This window comes from Toxotes jaculatrix, chromosome 16 (assembly GCF_017976425.1).
Source record: "Toxotes jaculatrix isolate fToxJac2 chromosome 16, fToxJac2.pri, whole genome shotgun sequence".
Classification (NCBI taxonomy): Eukaryota; Metazoa; Chordata; class Actinopteri; family Toxotidae; genus Toxotes; species Toxotes jaculatrix.
The window spans coordinates 11,749,966-11,771,950 of record NC_054409.1 but is presented as its reverse complement, the minus strand read 5'-3'; the positions used below and the strand labels follow the sequence as shown (position 1 = coordinate 11,771,950).

The 21,985-nt window shown below is 42.5% G+C and overlaps 1 protein-coding gene across 1 annotated transcript; it reads left to right on the top strand.

Moving 5' to 3' along the window:
• Positions 1 to 4,536: 4,536 nt before the first annotated feature.
• On the top strand, positions 4,537 to 21,895 carry LOC121195625 (chondroitin sulfate proteoglycan 4-like). Its single transcript, XM_041059209.1, has 22 exons — positions 4,537 to 4,600; positions 7,651 to 7,814; positions 8,576 to 9,676; positions 9,798 to 10,208; positions 10,300 to 10,421; positions 10,872 to 10,980; positions 11,198 to 12,526; positions 13,337 to 13,429; positions 13,691 to 14,188; positions 14,416 to 14,550; positions 14,779 to 14,964; positions 15,095 to 15,277; positions 15,402 to 15,578; positions 15,996 to 16,194; positions 16,835 to 16,966; positions 17,683 to 17,858; positions 17,996 to 18,191; positions 18,327 to 18,498; positions 18,747 to 19,170; positions 19,425 to 19,577; positions 19,870 to 20,451; positions 20,768 to 21,895. The coding sequence occupies exons 1-22, from the start codon at positions 4,537 to 4,539 to the stop codon at positions 21,893 to 21,895; spliced, it is 7,734 nt and encodes a 2,577-aa protein (XP_040915143.1).
• The last annotated feature ends 90 nt before the right edge of the window (positions 21,896 to 21,985 follow it).

Here is a 21,985-nt window from a genome sequence, read left to right as displayed (position 1 = left end):
TCAGAGTGCGTGACAACAGACATGATCAGATCCGAAACAAGACTGCATCAAAGTTTGGCCTGCACTTTGCGTTTTTGTTCTTTGGTGAATCATTTATTTAACTTCTTCTTATCTCATATATTTTTTTGTCCGTCTGTGATTGTTATTATCTCTTCTCTTCTCTTCTGGTGTTTTATTATGTCTTCCCTTTCAACAAGTAAGCTAAATAAAGTAGCTGTGACTCAAAGTGACTCACACCTTAATCACTTTCCTGCATATGTGGGCACACATACACACACACACACACGCGCACACACACATGCACACACGCACATACACACAAAGACTCTAAGGTGTCCCCAAGCAAAGGTAGCAGCTGTTCCCAGAGTCGCATTGCATGTTTTAAGAGAGAAATATCAAATATCGGAAAAGTTCCCCTAAACATTTGAAGAGGTGCCTCTGGAGATGCAATACACACACGCACCAAACACACACGCATGCACACACACACACAAACGTACACACACAGAACAAAGTGCTCTGACTGTGAATGGTATGGTGTATCTTACGTCTTAATGTGACTTGTAGTTGCCAGGGATTGAAAGAGTATACCTAATGAATGATGGCTGATCAAGCTCTGGCCTCCCTCCCTCTCTCTCTCACACACATTCACACACACACACACACACACACACACACACACACACACACACACACACACACACACACACACACACACACACACACACACGCACATGCACATGAACATGCACTCACCTAAAAGACAGGATCAAATGTCCTGAGCTGCTCTTTGTTGAGTTTTGTTAAAAATGTCATGATATTTAAGCTAAATGCTGAAAATGCCCAAAGCAAAGAAAAACAGCAGCCTGTTAATTATCTATATCCTTTCTGACTGAGTGTCTATCTATGTATCTTTACCCTCTAAATTTCTCTCTGTCATCTTTGTTCTTTTTTTTTCCCCTATATCTTCTGCATCTCTTTTTCTCTCTGTCTGGAACTCTGGCCTCTCGCTACAGCTTTTTTCCCTCTCTCTCTTTGTTCTTATGCAACCAGCTCATAAATAGAAAATGGATGTGTCACTCAATTACTGTATTTATACTGGAAATGGTCTAAAGGCTCGGGACAAAGTTTACACCGAAGCCCACACAGGATTTTAAACCTTCTTCCATTAACTTTATTTTTACTTCGGTAACAAAGCACAATGACTCATTCATCTCGGCTGCACAGGTGGATAATGTGGTGGGCTTTTTATATATATATATATATATATATATATATATATATATATATAGTTTATTTGGAACTCAAAAATCAATAGATCTCTATCAAACTCCTCATGAAGTGTGCAAGCATGAGCAAACGCGGCAACACATGTAGGATCCAAAGGTGAGGAAGGAAGGATGAGGAGATGGGAGAGGAAACGAAGGGAGATTGTCATCCATTATTTTGCCAAGAAGGAAGTTGGTTTGGCTTTCTGTTTTCTTTTCTTTGCATGATCAATTGAACACACAGCAAAGTGTTGGTGACAGGGTAAGAAGCAGGGACCTTTGAGGCTCGTTCATCCAGCTGTGCAACATGTTTTTGTTGTTTTAGCTGCTGCTGGAGTTAAATCAGTCCCAATCCTGCATCTCTTCCTGGTCTGTGCTGTTTGCCTTATCCTCAGCCAGGTGGTTCCTGCTCTCTACTTTGTATTATACCAGTTTCATAACAGTGGACGCCGCTCTCAGAAAGCCTCCAACCACTTTTAGATCATGCAAACTGTTTTCTGTTTAATATTTGTATAGCATGCCACCTGTTTTGTAGCTTTGGCAATCATTCCGTCAGTTATTATAGTATTTTTCTTACCACAGCAGCACAGCTAGTCACAGCACTTTAAGTCCAGTGGGGCAGGTATTACAAACAAAAAGATGGAGAGTCTACAGCAGGACAAATCCCCACTGTCCTCAATTATGGAAAAAAAATGATGTGAAAATGAAAACCAAACCTTTTCAATCATCCATTGCAATGTAATTGTAATGTCTGTGATTTGAGTCTAGCGGCGGATACCTTTGTTGCATGTCATTACTTTCTTGCTCTCTTCCACATTTCCTGCCACTGCTTTATTGTCAGTATCAAATAAAGGCAAAAATGCCCAAAAAAGACATACTGAAGTAGAATGACAGGATTCCTGAACTACAGCACATAACCTTTTATATATGTAATTTTTGTTTTATTTGAAGAGTGGGAAAACCATATTCATTCATTAGCATCAGAATTTTTCCCGACAAACGTGTCCTGATGTAGAGAAAAGATCAGTGAGTGTGAAATGTATAAATTAAGCCTCAGTATAAACATAGTTTTAGGCCGTGGTCTGCTAGTTCAGCTTTAAAGACTTCTGCAGCCTAAAAGACAAGATGGTAATCCTCTCAGCGTGGGATCCAGGCTCATTAAAAACACACCACCACTCTCATCATGAGAGGACCCGTCACCAGCTGAACTGTGACCCATTTTGGGTGCGACCCCTTCGTTTAAGAAACCAGGCTACAGAGTCTATTATTCAACTTCCTGGGAACTAAACCTAAACACAGCACTCCTCTCATGTGTGAGCCAAGCCGAGAAGCCGAGCTTGAATCAGCAGCAGAACAAAAAGCCCTCATGTGTTCTTTCATTTAAATGGACTGGACTCTCTGAAGCTGCAGCTTAACAGCACATTGGTGTGTGTGTGTGTGTGCACGTGTGTGTGTGTAGAAGTGGTAGGTTAGAGGGTGGGAGGGGTTCAGGATACAGACCAGGGAGTGTGTCCTGCAGTTTGAACAATCATACCCAAACTTCCACTTTACCTCGATCCGCCACCACCTATTTCCCGCCTTTAACCTTTCATTCCCTTTTACTTCCTCTCTCTCTCTATTCTGTTTTGGAAATTTTGCACACTCTCTTTTCCTTTTCAATCTGCACATCAGTGTTTTCTTTCTCTGTTTTTGTTTCCTCCTCTGTCCCTCAGTTTATCTCTCCTATCCATGTCTGTAAATCAGTTCACTCAGTCCAGTTCAGTTCAGTGGGCAGAGAGTAACTAACTGCAGACAATGTTGTTACTGTTTTTCGAGAACATCTTTCAATCACTATATGTACTGTACGGTCATGACTCCTGTCTCAGCCCTGTTTGCGTTGGCCATTCTGTCTCTGTCTCCTGCTCCCAGATCCACCTGTTTCCCATTCCAAATCACTGAAACCTCCCCACCTACCTACACACCTGTTTCTCATTTCCCTCATTTTCTCCCCTGTTGTCTGTTAACAGCCTGCTTGTCTGCCTTTCTACCAGCAACCCTGGTTTTCATCACCAGCCGTAACACCTCGCTTTCACTTATGCAGCTAAGGTTTTGATTTAAGTCACAAGGTGTTAAATTTGAACACGGAAGACATTCGGAGTTCCCCAGTGGTAGTCTACAAAAAGACACAGTGACAGACAGCAATGCTCATCAGTTCACCTCATCCCCCAATAGATAGATAGATGAATGGGCAGAAAGCAATATAGATTTCCACCAATTTAATGTCTGTTTTTTTGTTGTTCGTTTTATTTATATTTTTGCTCTTGAGGGTAGTTTTAATCAATAGTATGTGAAGAAAGGCAAAGAACTGCCATAGCAATAGACACTATAGACCAGAGGTCTCAAACCTGTTCCACAAAGGACCGTGTGGCTGCAGGTTGTTCCAACCAAGCAGCAGCACACCAGACTTGACTCATTTAATCAACTGATCTCAGTCTTCAGACAGTTGATTGGTCAAACTGTGTGCTCTTGATTGCTGGGAACAAAAACCTGCAGCCACATGGCCCTTTGTGGAACAGGTTTGAGACCTCTGCTATAGAAGACTGGCTCAACTCATCTTACGAAATATTTTTTATATTATTACAACTGTTTTACTATATTGTCATTCATCATCTGCTTATAAAACTGCCTTCACTTATGGATACCCACAGATGGAGTTACAGTTGTTGGCAAATACATTAAGTAAAACTTCATTAACCATTTACTGAACATATATACTTTTTATAAATGCTAAATGGGGGTGGGAGTAGATGTCAAGTAAAGCCTCCTGTGGGTGCTCATGTAACATAGTGGTCTAAGCTGCATACCATGTCATTGCAACATCCCAAGGCTGATTCTGGCTGGGAACTGTTGCTGGATGTTATCTCCTTCACTCTCTGCCATGTTTCCTGTCCACCTCAATTCTCTCCTTCTCTGTGTCTGCACTGCCTCTGTCTCCCCCATGTGTTGATGTTGGGTACTGAGCACTTCAACAGCCAGCTCTCCTATGAGCAAGGGGTTGATCAGAGGGTGGAGCTCCACCTCACTGCTCTCGGCTCACAAGCACAGGTACATTTTTTTAAAGGCTGTAATCCAAAGCCAGCAAAGCAAGAAGACGCTGCCTGGAAGTTGTCACTGGTGGAAATGACATGCAGAGCCAGTGCTGTTCAGTAAAGGCAGTGGATGGCGTAGTTAGGCAGCCAGATGTTGTTCTTAACTGAATGCAAGTCAGATTATAAAGGCCTGACTAACTATGGGGAGTTTTGCAGCTGATCTGTTTCTACTCCTGCTGATTTCCACAGGACAAGTTTACGGAGGTAAGGTGCTGCAGAGGAGAGGAAAAAAAAACACTTCTCCTCCTAACTGTTAGATGTAAAAGTTAAAACTGAAAACAAATATTATTGTTTAATGATTTGTTTTATTGCTATAATACAGCTGGTAACACTGTAACTGTTTTAACTGCATGCAAGTCTGAAAATATCATTTTAAATAGTTGTTAGTGTAAAGTTATTAAAGTTAACATTAAACATCCACACTCAAGCTGTGGTTGTTACTCTGAAGTTAATCCCTCCACTTTAAGTGATTTTACACTGAAGGTAATGGTAATGTAAATGCAGTATTGTTGTTTATACAACTTTTGATCAAGTAAAAATGTGTCCATGACAGTTGGCAGCTTATTGTTTAATCCAGTCTAATATTGTCTGTAGACCTATGGCCATATGCTGCTGGATACTGGATTATATTTTGATTGGATGCTTGCAGTTATTTATGTTATGCAGAGAGTCATGGTTACTTCACACTGCTTTCTGAATACCCTACTACATCATTCTGGCAAATGCAATTGAATGCAAAAGTGAACATTTTTCTTGTGTTTCTAAATCTATACATAAATAACATTTGAAAAGTTGCTGCATGTACAGGAAAAAATCGTTATTGGCTATCAGCATTGTCTCAGTCAGTTGCACATGTCTCTGTATCCTTACACCTGTTCATGAGAGCACATAAAAGACCTGTATTCACAGGTGTGTCTATGACTGTAGGAAGATTACTAATAATCCAATGTTCATTGGTATCATAGAGGCAGATTAGAGATAGATGGACAGACGTGGGTTACACTGTCAGCGGGCTTATAGGCTTTATGCAGAGCGGCATGCTGGGCCGGTCTGCTGACTGAGTACTTCTCTTTTAACACATTAGAATATCCTTCATAATAAACTTTACTTTTTGCAAGCAGTGCATTTCTCCAGCAGAGTTTCAAAAGGGCTTAAAGGCGATAAAATAATAAAATATTTAAACTACTTTGACAAATTATACCATTTGCATGCAGAGGATCAAAAAAAGAACAATAAAAATGTGAAATGCAGAAGAACCGATGTAAAAGATCAATATTTTTCCATTTTTTGATGATTTTTTTTTTATTTTTTTGAAGTCTGTTATTAAAATTCTATTTACCTTTTTCAATAAAATAGGTTATCCAAAAGAATTTTTGGATTTTTAATTTTTTTAAAATAATGTTTTAATTTAAAACAGTATTTAGAGACTTAGTACTATGTTAAATGCTTTGTATGTTCTACAAGTAAAAGTCTATTTCATCACACTTTTTCAGTGGGATGTGGGAACATAAATTATTTGACGTTTGTGTAATTATGCTGTAGAATTGTTGAGTTGTACAGAGCAGCTTTTTGAAGTACTTTATTCATGAAATGTGTTGGCGTCAGTTTTTGACCCCCCTTTTTTTATTGATAAGTGCAGCTAGTAAAAGTCTAAAGCAATTTTTATATTGTTTTTGATCTGTTTATTCAATTGAATCATTTGAATATTTTTGTTTCTTTTTTGTTTTCAGTTTTGCTTAGTCCACACTGCTGTACTGTTTGTTAGAGAGCTTTAAAGGGTTTATAGAAAGAGTTTTCACCCATTCCCAACTACACACACACACACACATTTTCCTGACCCCTATTCGTTGTGTGTTTGCATGAATGGATAGTCATTCTGAGTGCTTCAATACGGCTGTTTTGTGGGACAAATCAATCAAAATAAAGGCTGCTTTACTGTTTTTTTTTTATTCACAGCTGTGAGCGGTGGACACACTGGCCTCACAACTAAACACAAGTACATTGTACATTTCAATTTGGCCTGTTCTTTGGTTTTTGACCAAATATAACATTCCCACCAGTCTCAGCTCAACTTTGGTTTTAGTGCTACTTAGCAAATGTTAACATCCTAGCACGCCAAACTAAGATTAGGACCATGGTAAACCTCATACCTGTTGAACATCAGCATGTCGTTGTGAGCATGTTGGCATGATGTTAAGCTTTACAGAGCCAGTAGCATGCCTGTAGACTGTTAGTCTTGTTTTAACTTAAGCTTTAGAAGTCTTACAAGTTCAAACCTTCCCCACATAGCTGGATAATTTGATATCTGACATTAAGGTACAACACCATGAATGCAACACCTTTTAATTTATATTTGGACGGATTCCCCACTCAAGTTAGTAACGTGTTGTGAAGGTGATTTATGCCTGGAGAGCAGCTCTGCCACTGTTTGTACAACTGAAAGGTCAGTCTTTGTCATCTGGGTTAGCAGTGAAGTCTAATTAGCATCAGACCATTTCAGGATGACCCGCTCCAGAATGCATTAGTTGTCATTAATTGAATTTAGATAGCAGGTGTAAAGTGCAGAGTAGACACCACATTGACAAAACAGTCAATACAGATTAATGGAATAGTCTTTGCCTTGGCATTTAGCTGCCAAATGTTAGTTTCAATATTGGTAGATATTTTTGAATCAGACATAGGTGAGGATTTAAATACACTTACTAAAGTAATCAAATATGTCAGCATGAAACACATTTGCAGCATGCCTTTTAGCCTCATAATAATCTGTAAAAAACCAAATTTAAATTACAAACCAAATTGATATGATTTTAACCAGGCTGCAAGACAAATTCTACAGTGCACTATGAACACTTTAATATAAAACAAACTACAGCCTCAAATATGACAGTAGAGTTGAATCAATTGTACTGTATTTAGGCATTTTATGCCTTCATTAGATTGCACCAGGTCTTGAACCAGTGTTCACCATTTGTGGTCTGCATTTTAACCTTCGAGCCATGGGGATGAACTAAGTAAATACTTAATTGACACAGACTTAACAGTTTAAAATTGTAAGAAGTTAACTAAGAAGTTAGCTTATGGGTGTGAAGACCAGAAATTCTGTCATTGTTATTCACCAATTACACTATCAAGTCCTCCACAGACACATTATGAGTTAGTAAAATCTTTCATTGCACTGTTATGCCAAACTACTTGATGTGGCCACAACTGTGGCCTAAATTTCTCATCTGTCACATTTTTCATTGTTCCAGTGTCATTCTACGGTGATGGCTACATCCACCTGCGGACAGTGGAGGCATCCATTCAGACCTTGCTTCATGTCCGATTTCGAACCTCCAGTCAGACAGGGCTGCTTTTTTTGGCAGCAGGACACAGAGACTTCTTGCTGCTGGAGCTGATCTCTGGGCGTCTGCAGGTAGGCTATAGCACGTTAAGGTAGTAGCAAATCTGTCAAGTGGCTGCCAGGAATCTATTCATGGCTAGAAGCTAGACAAATGTGCTAAATGTTAATTTTAAAGAACACAGATAGTATGAGAGGAAACGCATCAATTTATGTTTTACCAAGCCACAAAAACAACATCTGGATATTAGTACTATGGTTACAGATCAGACAAAGTGAAACCTGCCTAGAGGCTCTCGCATAAAGATGCCTTACACCTTCAAAACAACAGGAAATATTTGTCCCTTGGGCCATTAGCTCATCTATATTGGCATTTACTATCCTGAGGAGAGCCTGAGAGAAGACTCAACGCATGCGGCTTGGTGTCAGATTGCTCGCAGAGAGAAAAAAAAAAAAACCCTTTGGCACTGGCTTCATTTCAGAACAAGTTCCTTCATGACCAGGTTAAGAGAGACCACAGTAGTTTAATGAAAGCTCCAAGTACAAGGCAAGGGAGATACTCATGAAAGAGTTTGGTTTTATGTTTCCTTGTGGATTAAATCTTTAATCTACAGTTAACTCCCTTGATTCTGCTTTTAAATTTGCAAACTCAAGATCTAATCACCATGTAATATCTACTTACATGTGTTTTGCTTTTCCTACCACTTTTTGTCTTAGAAATTAGTTTATCTTTGGGTATAAAAATTAAAAAGAGTTTCATTTCATGTGTCTTGGTTATCACCTGTATCCCTCCTTTTCTCATTCTTTCCTTCCTAACCTCCTCCTTCATCTCTTAGGTACGTCTAGACCTTGGCTCAGGTGAGCGTTCATTACGCTCAGAAAAGAGCATCCACCTTAGTGACTTGGGGTGGCACTCTATGGAGCTGACTCATGACCGCCATAATGTCACAATGACAGTGGACAGAAATTCTCATTCCAGCCTCCGTATGCCAGGCCCAGATCTGGAACTCAGTGTGGAAGACGGACTCTTTGTTGGCGGAGCAGCTGATCTGAACCACCCCTACCTTCTCAATACCTCCTCTGGGTTTAGAGGTTGTGTGGATGAAGTTGTGTTCAATGAACATAACCTGCTGTCCAGCCTAAGGCCATATTCTGGGTACAAGAGTGTCCATGAGGTCTCTCTGGGCTGTAGTCCGCAGTTTTCAGCGACAGAAGAAGATCCCATCAGTTTTTTCAGCTCTAAAGCATTCATCTCACTCCCACCATGGGAGGTGCCACAGGAGGGAGTGTTTGAATGTGAACTTCACCCTTCTGCTAAAGAAGAAGATGGCATGATCCTATACAGCTCAGGTAACCAGGGAGAGTTTGTTGCCATAGAGATCAGAGATGGTCACCTGGTGGCAACAGCAGGAAATGGAGAGGGGAGTAAAACTGAGCTGCATTCTTTAACACATGTCCATAGCAACCACACCTGGTATCCTATCCAATTGCACCTGCTACCCCACAGCATCCAGCTGAAGGTAGACAAAGAGTTAATCAAGGCCAACCTGAGTGTGGAGCTCAAAGTCATCCAGCTCAAAGGGCCTCTCTTCTTGGGAGGGCTGACTGAAGAAGCTCGGGGAGAGGCGAGGCGAGCTGGGTTGCTTTCTGTCATGTCTGGAGGAGGTTCTTTTAAAGGCTGCCTCAGAGAAATTCAGGTGAACACTCAAAGAATGGGCCTCCCTCATGCTGCCATCACCAAGGACATCACTGTGGGCTGTAAGACAGGGAAAGCCCCTGTGGTGGTGACCACCACCAACCCAACAGACCGTCCTGAGTTTGATGTTACAATCTCACAACCAATTAGCAACAATATGAAGAACTCAAATTTTTTGTTGCTGAGAAAGCTAGAGGTAGCAGAGGGAGGCCGGGCACCACTGGAGCCCAAACACATAAAGGTAGGATTTGCTGTCTCCTGCCAATCTGTTCCTCTAGTTTTCTCTTTTAGTTATTACGTAAAAGCAAAAATAAGCTGGAGCTATGCAGTATAAATCTGTTCCTATTTGTACTCCATTCCAGGTGAATTTGGATTTTCGTAAATTGGGCATCCATCCTTCCCAGTTGATTTTCCGCATTGAGGAGCAGCCTGTTCACGGCCAGCTCCGGCTGGACCTCAGTCCAGACCCTGACGGGATGCTGGATGAGGGACAAGAAAAAACTATTACAATAGGAAGCGAGGAGAAGGACCGGACTTTCAGTATGCTGGACCTATGGCAGGGCCGGGTGATGTATGTTCACAGTGGGTCAGAGGACCAGAAAGACTTCTTCATGTTTTCAGCCTTCTCCAGCAATAAGAAGGAACTTCCTGTGTTTCTGAAGGGCACCCGCCTGCACCGGTTTGATATCAGCATCAGTCCTGTTAATGATGCTCCTGTGCTCAGCCTCCCAGAGGGAAACCTTTTTACTCTGCTAGAGAAGTCCAGAAGACAGGTAGACACTGTAGAATGCCTAGGTGGTATGAACATTTGTGTTAATTAAACATCAGAAAATGAAAATACTAATATATCTACAATGTCCCCAGCTCACAACAGATGTGCTGAGGGTGTCTGACCCTGACAGCAGTCCTGTAGAGCTGGTTTTCAGCTCCCTTGGAAACCTCAACTCTGAGGCTGGATACCTTGAGCACCGGGATTACCCCGGAAGGTTGGTGCTATGTCTTGTGAGGCTTTACAGTGCCTTGAAATCTTCTTGCAACCAGTAAGTGAGGTCTACTGGGGAAGTGGCTGTTTGTATATATGTAAGAACAGTAGGCAGAAAACAGACATCTGAAAAAGGCTGGTGGAACAAAAGCTAGTCATTGACTGTTGCTGTTGGATCTGCTGGTATCTTGCTAGAAACTATAACTGATCATTCTTTGTGTTAGCAAAGAATATCACTGATATTCTGTAACTGACAACTTTATCAGAATGATTTAAAGTTGCTCTATACATAAGTGGTTACTCGACTTTGACATCACATTGATTAGTGAGACCATTGAACTGTTCAGTAGCCAATCCTGACCTCCAATATGTCCTTTTGCAATGTCAGACAAACAAGGCAGAGTTGGAAAAAAAACAGAACATGGAAGTTAACAGGATTACATCTATCTTCCAGGACCATCAACTTGTTCTCCCTAGATGATCTGGAGGAGGGTAAGATCAGCTTTGTCCACACTGGGGTCTCCACATCCAGGCTGCCGCTCAGGGTCAGTGATGGGCAGAAGGTAAGTCATGTAGTAGTTTTCCCAAAATGGAATAATCCAACAGAGGCTTGCAGGTATCTGTTGCCATTTTGCTAGTTTTAGCAGTGGACTAACAGTGACAAATCCTTGATTAATAGAAATATATCTGCTGTTTATACTCATCTTTTTGTTCCTCCTCTTCATCTTCATCTTCCTCACCTCAAATCTGGTGTTTCTTTATTCCCTCTGCTTTCTGCAGTCAAGCAACACAGTAGTTTTGCGGATTGTGGCAGTGGCGCTCGAATACAAACTGGTAAATAACACTGGACTGGAGGTAAACCAAGGTGAAGCTTCCATCATCACCACCAATCACCTGGCAGTACAAGTAAACGTGGCATATCAGGCAGTGGAAATCCGATATGACATGACAGAGTTGCCACGATATGGTGAGCTCCAGCGGTTGCACTCAAGTGGTGACTGGAAACTGACAACCACATTCTCTCAGAAACTTCTTGAAAAAGAACGGATCCGATACCTCAGTACTTACCGTGGCCTTCAGACTCAGAGCAACATCACTGATCAGATCAAATGTAAAATCAGCATTAGTTCCCTGACTAGCGAGGAGGTTGTTTTCCCAATTGTGGTACGCTGGATCCACTTCAAGGTCACACGCAGCAAGATGGAGGTTAATGGTGTTCAGTCAGCTGTTGTTACCCCAGAGGACCTCCATGTTGTTTCAAAAGGCGTCAAACTCAACGAGAGCCACCTCTACTTTAGACTCCTCACGGTACCAAAAAAAGGTCGGCTATTCCTCAACGACAGAGTTCTGCAAAAGAACTCAACCTTCAGCCAGAAGAACATCACAGATAGTTTGGTGAAGTACGAGCTGCTCAGCAAGCTACACGATGACACAAGAGACACATTCAGCTTTCAGGTCTTTTCAACACACGCCAACTCAACAAGTTACGACTTCAGAATCAACATCAAAACCGAGTCAGCAGCCATCATTGTTGTAAACAAAGGCCTTTCGATATTGGAAGGAGGGAGCAAAGTCATCTCCAAAGACATCCTGTTCACTCACACAGCAAGTAACCGGGAGGTCCAGTACAGCATCACTGTGAGCCCCAGACATGGGCAAATCAGAAAGATCAATCTCTCCAACTCAACGTCCATTAACAACAATATTGTAGTCTTCACAAATCAGGATATCATGGAGGAGAGGATCATGTACGTTCATGATGACAGCGAGACCAAGCACGATTCTTTCACATTTCAAATCATGGTTTACAAACCACATAAACATACCAGCAAGAAGGAGGATAGAAACATAGCTGAACACACCTTTAATATCTCTGTACTTCTTGTCAATGATCAGAGACCGGTCAGGGTTGTTGATAAAGTTTTCCATGTGGCCCGTGATGGCCAGAGGTTGGTGACTTTGAACTATCTTCGTTACCGGGACGATGATTCTGACTTTGAGGACAGTTGGTTGGTGTACACACGGAGGGGGATTCCCATGGGAGAGCTGGTGCTGGCCAGTGATCCCAGTCACAAGCTGTATGAGTTCACACAGCGGGACCTAGAGCAGGTTAGCACGATTTAACTGTGAAGATTCTGTCACCCAGGTGGTAGAATATTTAGAATCAGTAAATCACTAAATCAGTAAATGAGGTGCACAGATTTGTTGTTTTACTATTCTTATGTTTCTATGTCATGTTATCAATGACCCTTTTGTGACCCTCAATGTCTGAACAATTCAAAAATAGGTTTAAAATCCTGGTAACATCCCAGTAGAACTGATGAAGTGTCTGGGATAAGTGAGCTCATCAAACTAGTTTGCAGGAAGTGTTGTCCTAAGGGAAAATGTGTTTACATGAGTTGTTATAAATAACTGCACAATTTGAGCAAAAATGTCTGCTGTCACACAGAGGGATATAATGCAATGAATCATGGGTAAAAGAGTGCACACTTTCAGACAATCTGCCCTCAAAGGCATTCATGTGTTGCACCTCATTGTACCTATACAAAAAGTGATAAGAGATGAAAGAGAAGTTCAAATCCTTCTTTTTGTCTTTTAGAATACATTTTTTCCATTATGAGTTTTCCATGCTATGTTAAAATCAATACACAACACAGAAAACACATTAATTGCCCTTGTAACATACAGTATGTTTTTCACTTAATTATGACAATAAATACAAATAGCAATGTGTATTATATTTCAATAAATTGCTTCATTTGATTTGTTTTAAATTAGGCATTTTAAGTCTTCCATACTAGAGACTCTGTCGGACTCGTAATCTCTTTTTTGTCTTAAATTTTTTTTTATTTATTTATTTAACCATGTTGGTGCCTTTTCCTCTCCTCTCACCATCTCCTTTCTCTTTTCTCCTCCCAGAAAAAGGTGTTGTTTGTCCACAAAGGAGTGAGTTTTGGGCGTTTTGTGCTTTTTGTATCAGATGGGAAACATTATGTTTCCACTCTACTGGAGGTGATTATGTCTTCACACTTGATATATTTTATGAGTTTTTAATAAACTTAACATATTTTAAGACTAATTTTGAACTGTTAAATAATAGTAAGTTGTGTTTGCATCATTTTTACATTTTCATGTTATTTATTAGTAGTTTAAATTCTGTGTGTTGGTTAGGCAATTTAGTGTGAAAATAATTAAGCCTATAATGTAAGTAATGTGTTCACAGACTGCTGCTGTAATAAATATCTGCCTTTGTTGTGTAACTGGCTTTTACAGGTGATGGCCCAGGATCCTTACCTCCAGGTAGAGAACAACACAGGCCTCATGGTCCAGCGAGGTGGGATCACGACCCTGACCTCTGCTAACCTAAGTGTCTTCAGCAACCTTGACATCCGAGATCCACAGGAAGTGATATTTGAGGTCTTCCTTCCACCTAAACACGGTGGGCTCTGCTTTAAAGATGGAGATCGTGACACTGTAAAAGAAGCAGATGCAATTTCAATATTCACCCAGCGGGATCTAGTGACAGGGCGCCTGGCATATCACCACGATGGCAGCCATGAATTGTCAGATGGGTTCAATGTGACGGCAAGAGCAAGGGAGAAGAGCACAGAGGGACGACTGGACAGAGGGAGGAGAGAGGTACATCTGGACATTGGAGTGCCGGTAAAAATTTACCTAGAGAGTCATCAGAGGCCGCCGACAATCATAAGCAACCATCCAGTGGTGGTGGCGGAGGGACAGAATGTCTCCATAAGCAGGGAACATTTAGAGGCAAGTCAATAATCTTACTCAGATCAAAAATCATGTGGGATTTTTATGTTATGTTTATGTAACATTTGCTGAGCTAACACTACAAACCATACACTAAGTCAGATTTTGCATGATTTTGAAATACATTGTATTGTATAATCTTCAAGTTGAGGCCTGTAACAATAAACCTTGCATATTTCCATTGTGTTTGCAAATATGTACTTGTAAGTATGTTTTCTTTTCGCTAGGTGGTCCATGAGGACAGCCAGCCCTCAGAGATAATTTTTACTGTCCAAAGTCCTCCCACCCTGGGCTTTCTTCAGAGGATCTCCCCCATCAACAAGCACCAGAACAGCAATGGAGAACAGCAGCACCTCTATCAGGTACAGCCAACTTTATAGCCAAAACCAAAAAGAGACTAAAAAGCCCTGTAGAGCTAAAGGGAATGCAGAGTTGGGTGATAACTGAGGGGTTTGTAACTACAAGGGACCCTTTTCAAATTCATTCTTTGACTGTAAAATCAAAAAAAAATATTTATGTGTAGAGTTTAAAGCTGAATGTAAAAAAAAAAAAAAAAAAAGCAGGTTTGTCCTCTCTGTTCCTTCCTGCAGGGTATCAGAGAGGAGCAGACAACTTCCTTCACCCAGGACGACCTGAACCGGGGACTGATCATCTACCACCAGCAGGCTGCAGGAAGCACCAACGACTCTGTTCTGTTGGAAGCAACCAACGGGGTCACAAAGGTCGGACCTATCAGGCTGGAGATCGACATCATTCCCATCCTGCTCCCTCTACAGGTACAACATGCGTTTCTAGTTAGTAGATGAACCTCCAAAAAGACAACAAGTGTATGAAAAGGGAGAGAAACTTACCAAGAGATCACCAAGTGACCCAGCGGTTTCTGTCTTCTCTTGGTTGATTCTGCAGGTGTCTGACTTGACCCTTGATGAGGGGTCATCCCTGCCTCTGACCTCTGACATCATCAAGGTCGCCAATCATCACTTCTCAGGCATGAACTTCCTGTATCAAGTCATCGATCCACCTCGACATGGGCACTTGGAGCACAGCCGGATACCGGGGATGCCCATCACTGCTTTCACACACACAGAGGTTTGACTGAGCACACAAACACATTCCATACACAAACATATTGTATATGGAAACCACATATATTCAGAGTGAAATGATATTTTGGTTTGGACTTGATACATAGAGCTATGTTATTTGTTTCCAGGTGGAACGCGAGTACATCTCCTATATCCACGATGGCAGCGACACGCTGAGAGACAACTTCACCATCGTGGCCAATCAGACAGAAATCAGGAAGCACAGTTTGCCCTGCACCGTTCACATCCGTGTCACCCCGGTCAATGATGAGACTCCTGTCATTACAGCCAACCGGGGTCTGAAGGTGGGAATCCAAGGGATATTTTTGACAATGATTTTGATTCAAAAAAGGGGAAGTGCACAGTAGTAGTGATGTATAATGACCAGGTGGTTTTCAAATAACAAAATCACTTAGGAGGTCTTGGTGTATTTCAAAAGATCTTTGAAAAGCTTGCCTCAGGAAAACAGGACACTTTACACAAACACACAGATAATATCCATGATCCTGGCAGTATTGTTAGTGAGATTTATTTATGGGTATCAGCATATATGCTGGCTGATAATTACAGAAATTACAGACATGCCAAATATATGTTTGACATGAGAGAGGTGTTCTCATCTGACCCTCTGCAACAAAGCAAATAAGCATATTTCTTAAAATGTCCAACAATTCTTTTAATAGCTAAATTTAATCTTGCCATCTTTCTTCTCCTTTCCTCAGGTATGGGTGGGTTCGGTGACAGAAATCACCACAGACGATCTTAACGCAGAGGACTCTGACACTCCGTCTGAGGGGCTGGAGTTCATAGTCACACCACCCAGCAATGGCCACCTGGCTCTGAAGAGCGCCCCCTCCAGACACATCCTGAACTTCACCCAGAATCACATACAAAGTGGACAGCTGGTGTTTGTCCACAGTGGTGAGCAAAGCAGACACTGGGCAGATTTTCATTCATTTTCAAATGAAGTAGCACATGGTGGTTATTAGCTTATTTTATACTATGATTTGTAATTTTTATGAGCCTCTAGGGATAAATGATAAATGAAAGAATGGATGAATGAAAGAATGACCCAGCCTGACCTTAATAACAAAAATTCACTGGTTTACAGAGCCTGTTGGGCAAGGAATCAAAACTGAGAAATAACCAAAAATGTCCACTTAAGAGAAAACTCAAAAACATAAACTTGAAGGCAGCTCAGAACTCTTACTTTCACCAAGACAGCAACAGAGGTAATTCCAAGGAAATCTGCTGAAAAGGGAGAGAAACTTACCAAGAGAATATCAGAGCAAACTTGACAACAAACACAGGGAGCTAACAAAGAGACAGGGAGTAACAAGACTTCAATACATGGGAGATAATTGGCAACAGGTGACCCACATTAGGGCGGGACAATCAACAAGGCAGAAAAAGACAAAGGTGGGAAGTAAACAGCAAACAGAGACACAAGGAAACAAACTTCAAAATAAAACAGGAAGTAATGAACAGAAACCAAGGAGATCAAAACAAGAGTCCAAGAAAGAGTCACTAAGGGGCTGATTGTAACACTCTTCTTGTGTAGGTGTGTTGTCAGGTGGCTTTCACTTCCAGGTGAACGATGGTGTTAACTTTGCCCCTCGTCAGATCTTCAGCACGACTGCCCACTCTCTGGTCCTCACTATGAGGAGAAACCACCCAATGGAGGTCTACCCAGGTACAACAGCTCACTCGGCTACAACCCCTTAGTTAAAATCCATGTACTCGCTCAAAGGCAGCTTAAGCATAGTGACTGTGGAGATAGGCAATAATTTTATTGCTCAGATAAACACGTTTTTTTCCAAGCTGGAAAACATCTAGGAATAAGCCCACAAGCTTTCTGTATCAAATGGCACCTGAAAAGGAAAGCTTTCCAGTTGTAGTGCAGTTATACAACAAAGGCACAGGGTGGCATCACTAGCCTGAGCTGCTGAATTACAAACTGCCCACTCAGCACCAGGCTGGTAGAGCCACTTCATGTGAGAGTAAAGCAGCTCCAACCTGCAAACATACAGACTTATCAGTTTCGGGTTAAGGTTGCATAAGTGAAGCTGCTATTCTGATAGATAGCCAAGTATGAAACACTTACAGCATAGGTCAGTAAATGACCCTGTGACTTTATAAATGTACTAAATCATAATTGTCTATAACGTGATCAAATTTAAAATACGTATTCAGATAATTCTGAATTTACTTATATAGTCTGAGTACATCAAAGGTCTTACACTTGGTTTTTTTTTCTGATTGATGAAGATGGTAGACCAGGTGCACACAAGGCACCAAGTTCTAAGAGCCTGAATTTTAGGTCATTGTGGAGAATCATGGCCACAGATACCACAGTTAATCAGGAACATTCACTGCCTCCTCTCACTGTCTCTCTTTGCTGCCTTTAAGGCTCTGTGACACCAATATCTGAGCAGCAGCTTCAGGTGGTAACCAATGACATCAGCATCATCAGAAGAAACCACTCTGTGGTGTTTGCGGTGACCACTCCTCCTAAACTTGGCCGGCTGCTCCGACGTATGCCTGACAACTCTACACGAAACATCTCTACATTCACACAGAGCATGGTAGGAGGCTTATACATTATGTGCATATGTGCAGAGTTCAAAATGTGATGGTGATTTCCAAAAGAAAACTTTTGTTTACTTCTCAAATATAATGAGTTCCTTTCGCCACTTCATTTCTTCATGTTACTTTCTCTCAGGTGAATGATGGTGTCATCCTGTATGATCAGAACAAGCCGGAGTCAGTGGGGTGGTCCGCTGCAGACACTTTCTCTTTCACTGTGTCCTCTCCTCCTGCTTTCCTTCCTCCACACACCTTCACCATCTTAATCTCCTACCAGGCCAATGAACACCATGACAACCCTCAACACAAGACCAGACTACTGAACAACGCAGGTGCCGCTCAACTCAAAAATACTCCACCACAGTAGAATTCATTCTGGAGAGATAAAGCCAGGTTATTCACTCTGACTCTATTTTCTCTTTCATTAGGAAGAATATAAAAACACACCTATTGTTTCTGTCATTCAGGTGCTGTGGTGGCAGAGGGAGGCAGGGTCACGATTGACAGGTCTAAACTCGACGCTTCCAATCTCCTGGGGAAAGTCCCAGAGCCCCACAGGAAAGATCACCACATCCTGTACCATGTGATTTCTCTGCCACGTCACGGGGCTCTGACTATACGAGGACATAATCTCACCAGGTGCAGGGCTCTTTTCTTGGTGTCTCAATATGGAAAATGATACTCAGATTAAAATTAGTAGCATAATAACAAACCCAAAACACAGTTGCACCTGCCTCTATCCTTTTCTATTTATTGCCCAGATATAATATATATTGTATTTCTATTTCAAATGTTTAAAAGATGCACTGCAGACAGAAACATTTACAGAACACTTCTACCAGTAAGGATATAAAAACTATTGCCTTTTAATTTTTATCCTTCCCCAGAGACCAACCAGATTTCTCACAGATCACCTTGAATAAGTTCGGCATCACGTACATCCACGACGACTCTGAAACGACGAGCGACAGCTTCACTTTCCGGGCTTGGGTGGCTCCTTTGGATCTCTCTTCCTCTTCCCTGCCATCTTCCTCTTCCCTGCCATCTTCCTTGTCTGCTTTTTCCTCTGATTCCTCGTCTTCTTCCTCCTCTTCCTCCTCCTTTTCCCCTCTCTACTCTGCCTCATCACCCTCCTTATCATCATTAGACATGGTTTCTCATCGGCGAGTCAAGGACAGCCTGGCGGTGACAGAGACATTCAACATCACAGTGACACCGGTTAACGACCAGCCGCCACTCATCAGGAGCAGAGCCCCGAGTATGAAGGTGGTGGTCGGCGAGAGAGTCGTACTTGGCCCAGACAGTCTGCAGGTGAGTCAGTGCAGCGTGAACAGGTGTAGATGTGGGCAGACATTTTTACATTATTTGTTTCTGAGATCCTAATTTTGATAGTGATTATTTATCTTAATTATAGAAGCCAAACTTGTTTTTATTTTCAAATTACCTAATAGAATTTGTAGAACAGGATTTTATATGAACATGAACATCAAAAACAGCTCTGACTTTTTTTTTGCCTTCTGAACATTTTCTCATTAAGCATAATCCTTGACAATCTTCATGTCCAGGTTGAGGATCATGACACGCCCCCAGAGGAGCTGCACTACCTTGTGATCAGTAGGCCCAACAATGGCTACCTGACGCTGGGGGAAAGACCAGAGCCAGTGACCTCTTTCACCCAGTATGACGTCAACCACGGCCGGCTGCACTTTACACAGCAGGTGAAGAGCTGCTCCGCATCGTGGAGACTTTGCAGTTCTGTATATCTGTCACTGTGTGTTTGTGAGACTGCCTCCAGGGTCCAGGGGTCACCAGAGACAAACATGTCCAAATCCTACACATAAAGGCTTTGAAATCCACTTTTTGTTTATTCCTCTCTACTTCATGATACAAAATTATAGCCTTGTCTCAAAAATATGTTGAATTTAGTGTGGTGTGGAAATCAACTTGCTTTTTCATTTAATTTCTGCTCTGTTTCTTTCATCCATCCTTTTCCTGTGTTCCCTCCATCAGGGTGAGCCCTCGACAGGAGTTTTCTACTTCAATGTAACCGACGGTTACCACCGTCCACTCTACAAACTGTTTAGTTTGGAGGTGATAAAACCTTCTGTCTCCATGGTGAACAACACTGGCCTGTCATTGGTTCAAGGCAGGACTGCTGTGGTCCTGTCAACCAACCAGCTGGCAGCTCAAACCAACGGTCGCAGCCAGGCCAACATCACCTACACGGTCACCACACACCCTCGCCACGGGCGCATCGCTATTAACGACAAGGAGGTCACAACCTTCTACCACGAGGACCTGCAGTTTGGTCGTGTTGTCTATCACATGACTGATCTCAGTGAGTCAGAGGACAGCTTCCAAGTCTCTGTGTCAGCCTCGTTGGCCGGTGTTGATTATGGGAATGTAACGGCACAGACAGTGAAGGTGACAGTGCGGCCCCTGATCTACCTGAGGGAACCGGTCAGAGTACCCAGTGGCATCCCTGTGAAGCTGGGGAAAGCCATGATTGATGCCTCTGAGCTGGCCAGAATCAGCCGAGCCGACCCAGTCTTTGAGGTTCTGTCTCCACCAAAACATGGAAAACTAGTCAAGGTAAAACTGTTCATTGTAATCTTTTTATAGTTTAAAGTTTAAAGCAACATGCAGGTGTTTTGTAGAAGCCTGACTGTCATCAGTGAATGGATTATTCAACACAGAAAAATAATACATTCAGTGCCAAGCTGCAAATCAGTGTCTAATCAAATTCCCTCTCGGGTTGAAAGTCTGTTGTATCTCTAACAACACAGGGAGCAGGGGAAGTGGAAAATAAATGAGAAAATTTTCAATAACTATAGCAGCCTATAACACTAAAACTCTTACCATCTAATTTAACTTTACTGTCTTCTCTGCTGTCTGTGCATATATGTAGATGACCTATGACCCTAACAAAGCATCAGAGGTCCTGAAGTCGTTCACTTTCAGAGACGTGGTGCAAGGCCGAGTCGCCATCGAGGAGATTCTCAGGGACAGTGACAACCATCTCCCTGATAACAAATCCACACTCACGACAACTCGAGGCCACACCCCCGCCAGGCCTCTCAACGATTCGTTCATCTTCCTAGTGAAGGCTGGAAATGTCCAACCAGCGAAAGGTGAGCTTCACTTCACCATCTTACCCCACCACCAGATGCATCATGGTCCAGGTGGTTTGAATAAAGCAGATGGTGCAAGTCGTGAACACACTACCACCCGTCTGCCGACACATAATAGAACTACTACAGGAGGAGGAAGAGGAGGTGGACGAGGGGGATCCACAACGCACAGCGGTGTTGAGGTGGGTTTGCACCCCCACATTTTGTCTCATAAAAACCACAACAGGACACAGCACAAATTGAGGCCTCACGGCCGCTGGGGGAACCACACGCGCAATGGGAGTCATGGAGGAAGATCAGGGAGCGGTGCAGAGGGAGCTGGAGGGGGCCACAGTCATGCTCCACAACCCCACACTCCTTCTGTCTCAGACAAACACACTCCGGCGAACCCTCCTGACCCCCACCTGGTTCAGGTCGAGGTCCTCCCTCGCCCCGCCTCAGACCCCCTCCTCATTATCCTGCCGCTGCTGGCCTGTTTGCTCCTCATCATTATTCTGGTGATTTTGATCCTTGTGTTCCGCCATCGCAAGGAGAAACAGGCCCGACTGCGGATCATCCAGGAGCTTGCTGCAGTGCCGTTACCCACTGAGGGCAGTCCTTACATGGGCCGGCCAGAACGGAGTGTGGCGATGCCATCTGTGGTAGTCACCCCTCTTGGTCCTGCAAGCTGCCCTACCTCACCAAGGGTACCCATGAGTCCCAGGAGGAGGAGTCTGGCCCCTGGGATGACCTTCTGGGGGCCATTTGATACTGATGGCGCAGTTGACAATAGGAATATTAGAGATGGTTACAGCAATGTAAGAAATGAGACTTGTGGTAATACGCTCCCAGCTTCAGGATTCAAGACCTCTGGGAGATCTAGGTCCCTTACTCCGACTCTTAAAGACAACCAGTACTGGGTTTGATGCAGGTAATTCAAAGAGAAACTGTGCCTTAGAGGTGTATTTTTGGTGTAAAGGGTATAAATGGCACATGTCTACTCTCCAGGGGACATC

Excerpts from the sequence above, each read along its gene's own strand:
- LOC121195625 (XM_041059209.1), top strand. The coding sequence starts at position 4,537 with ATGGGGAGTTTTGCAGCTGATCTGTTTCTACTCCTGCTGATTTCCACA. Across the intron at positions 7,815-8,575 it reads TGATCTCTGGGCGTCTGCAG|GTACGTCTAGACCTTGGCTC; the intron begins GTAGGCTATAGC and ends TTCATCTCTTAG. Across the intron at positions 19,171-19,424 it reads TTGGCCCAGACAGTCTGCAG|GTTGAGGATCATGACACGCC; the intron begins GTGAGTCAGTGC and ends CTTCATGTCCAG.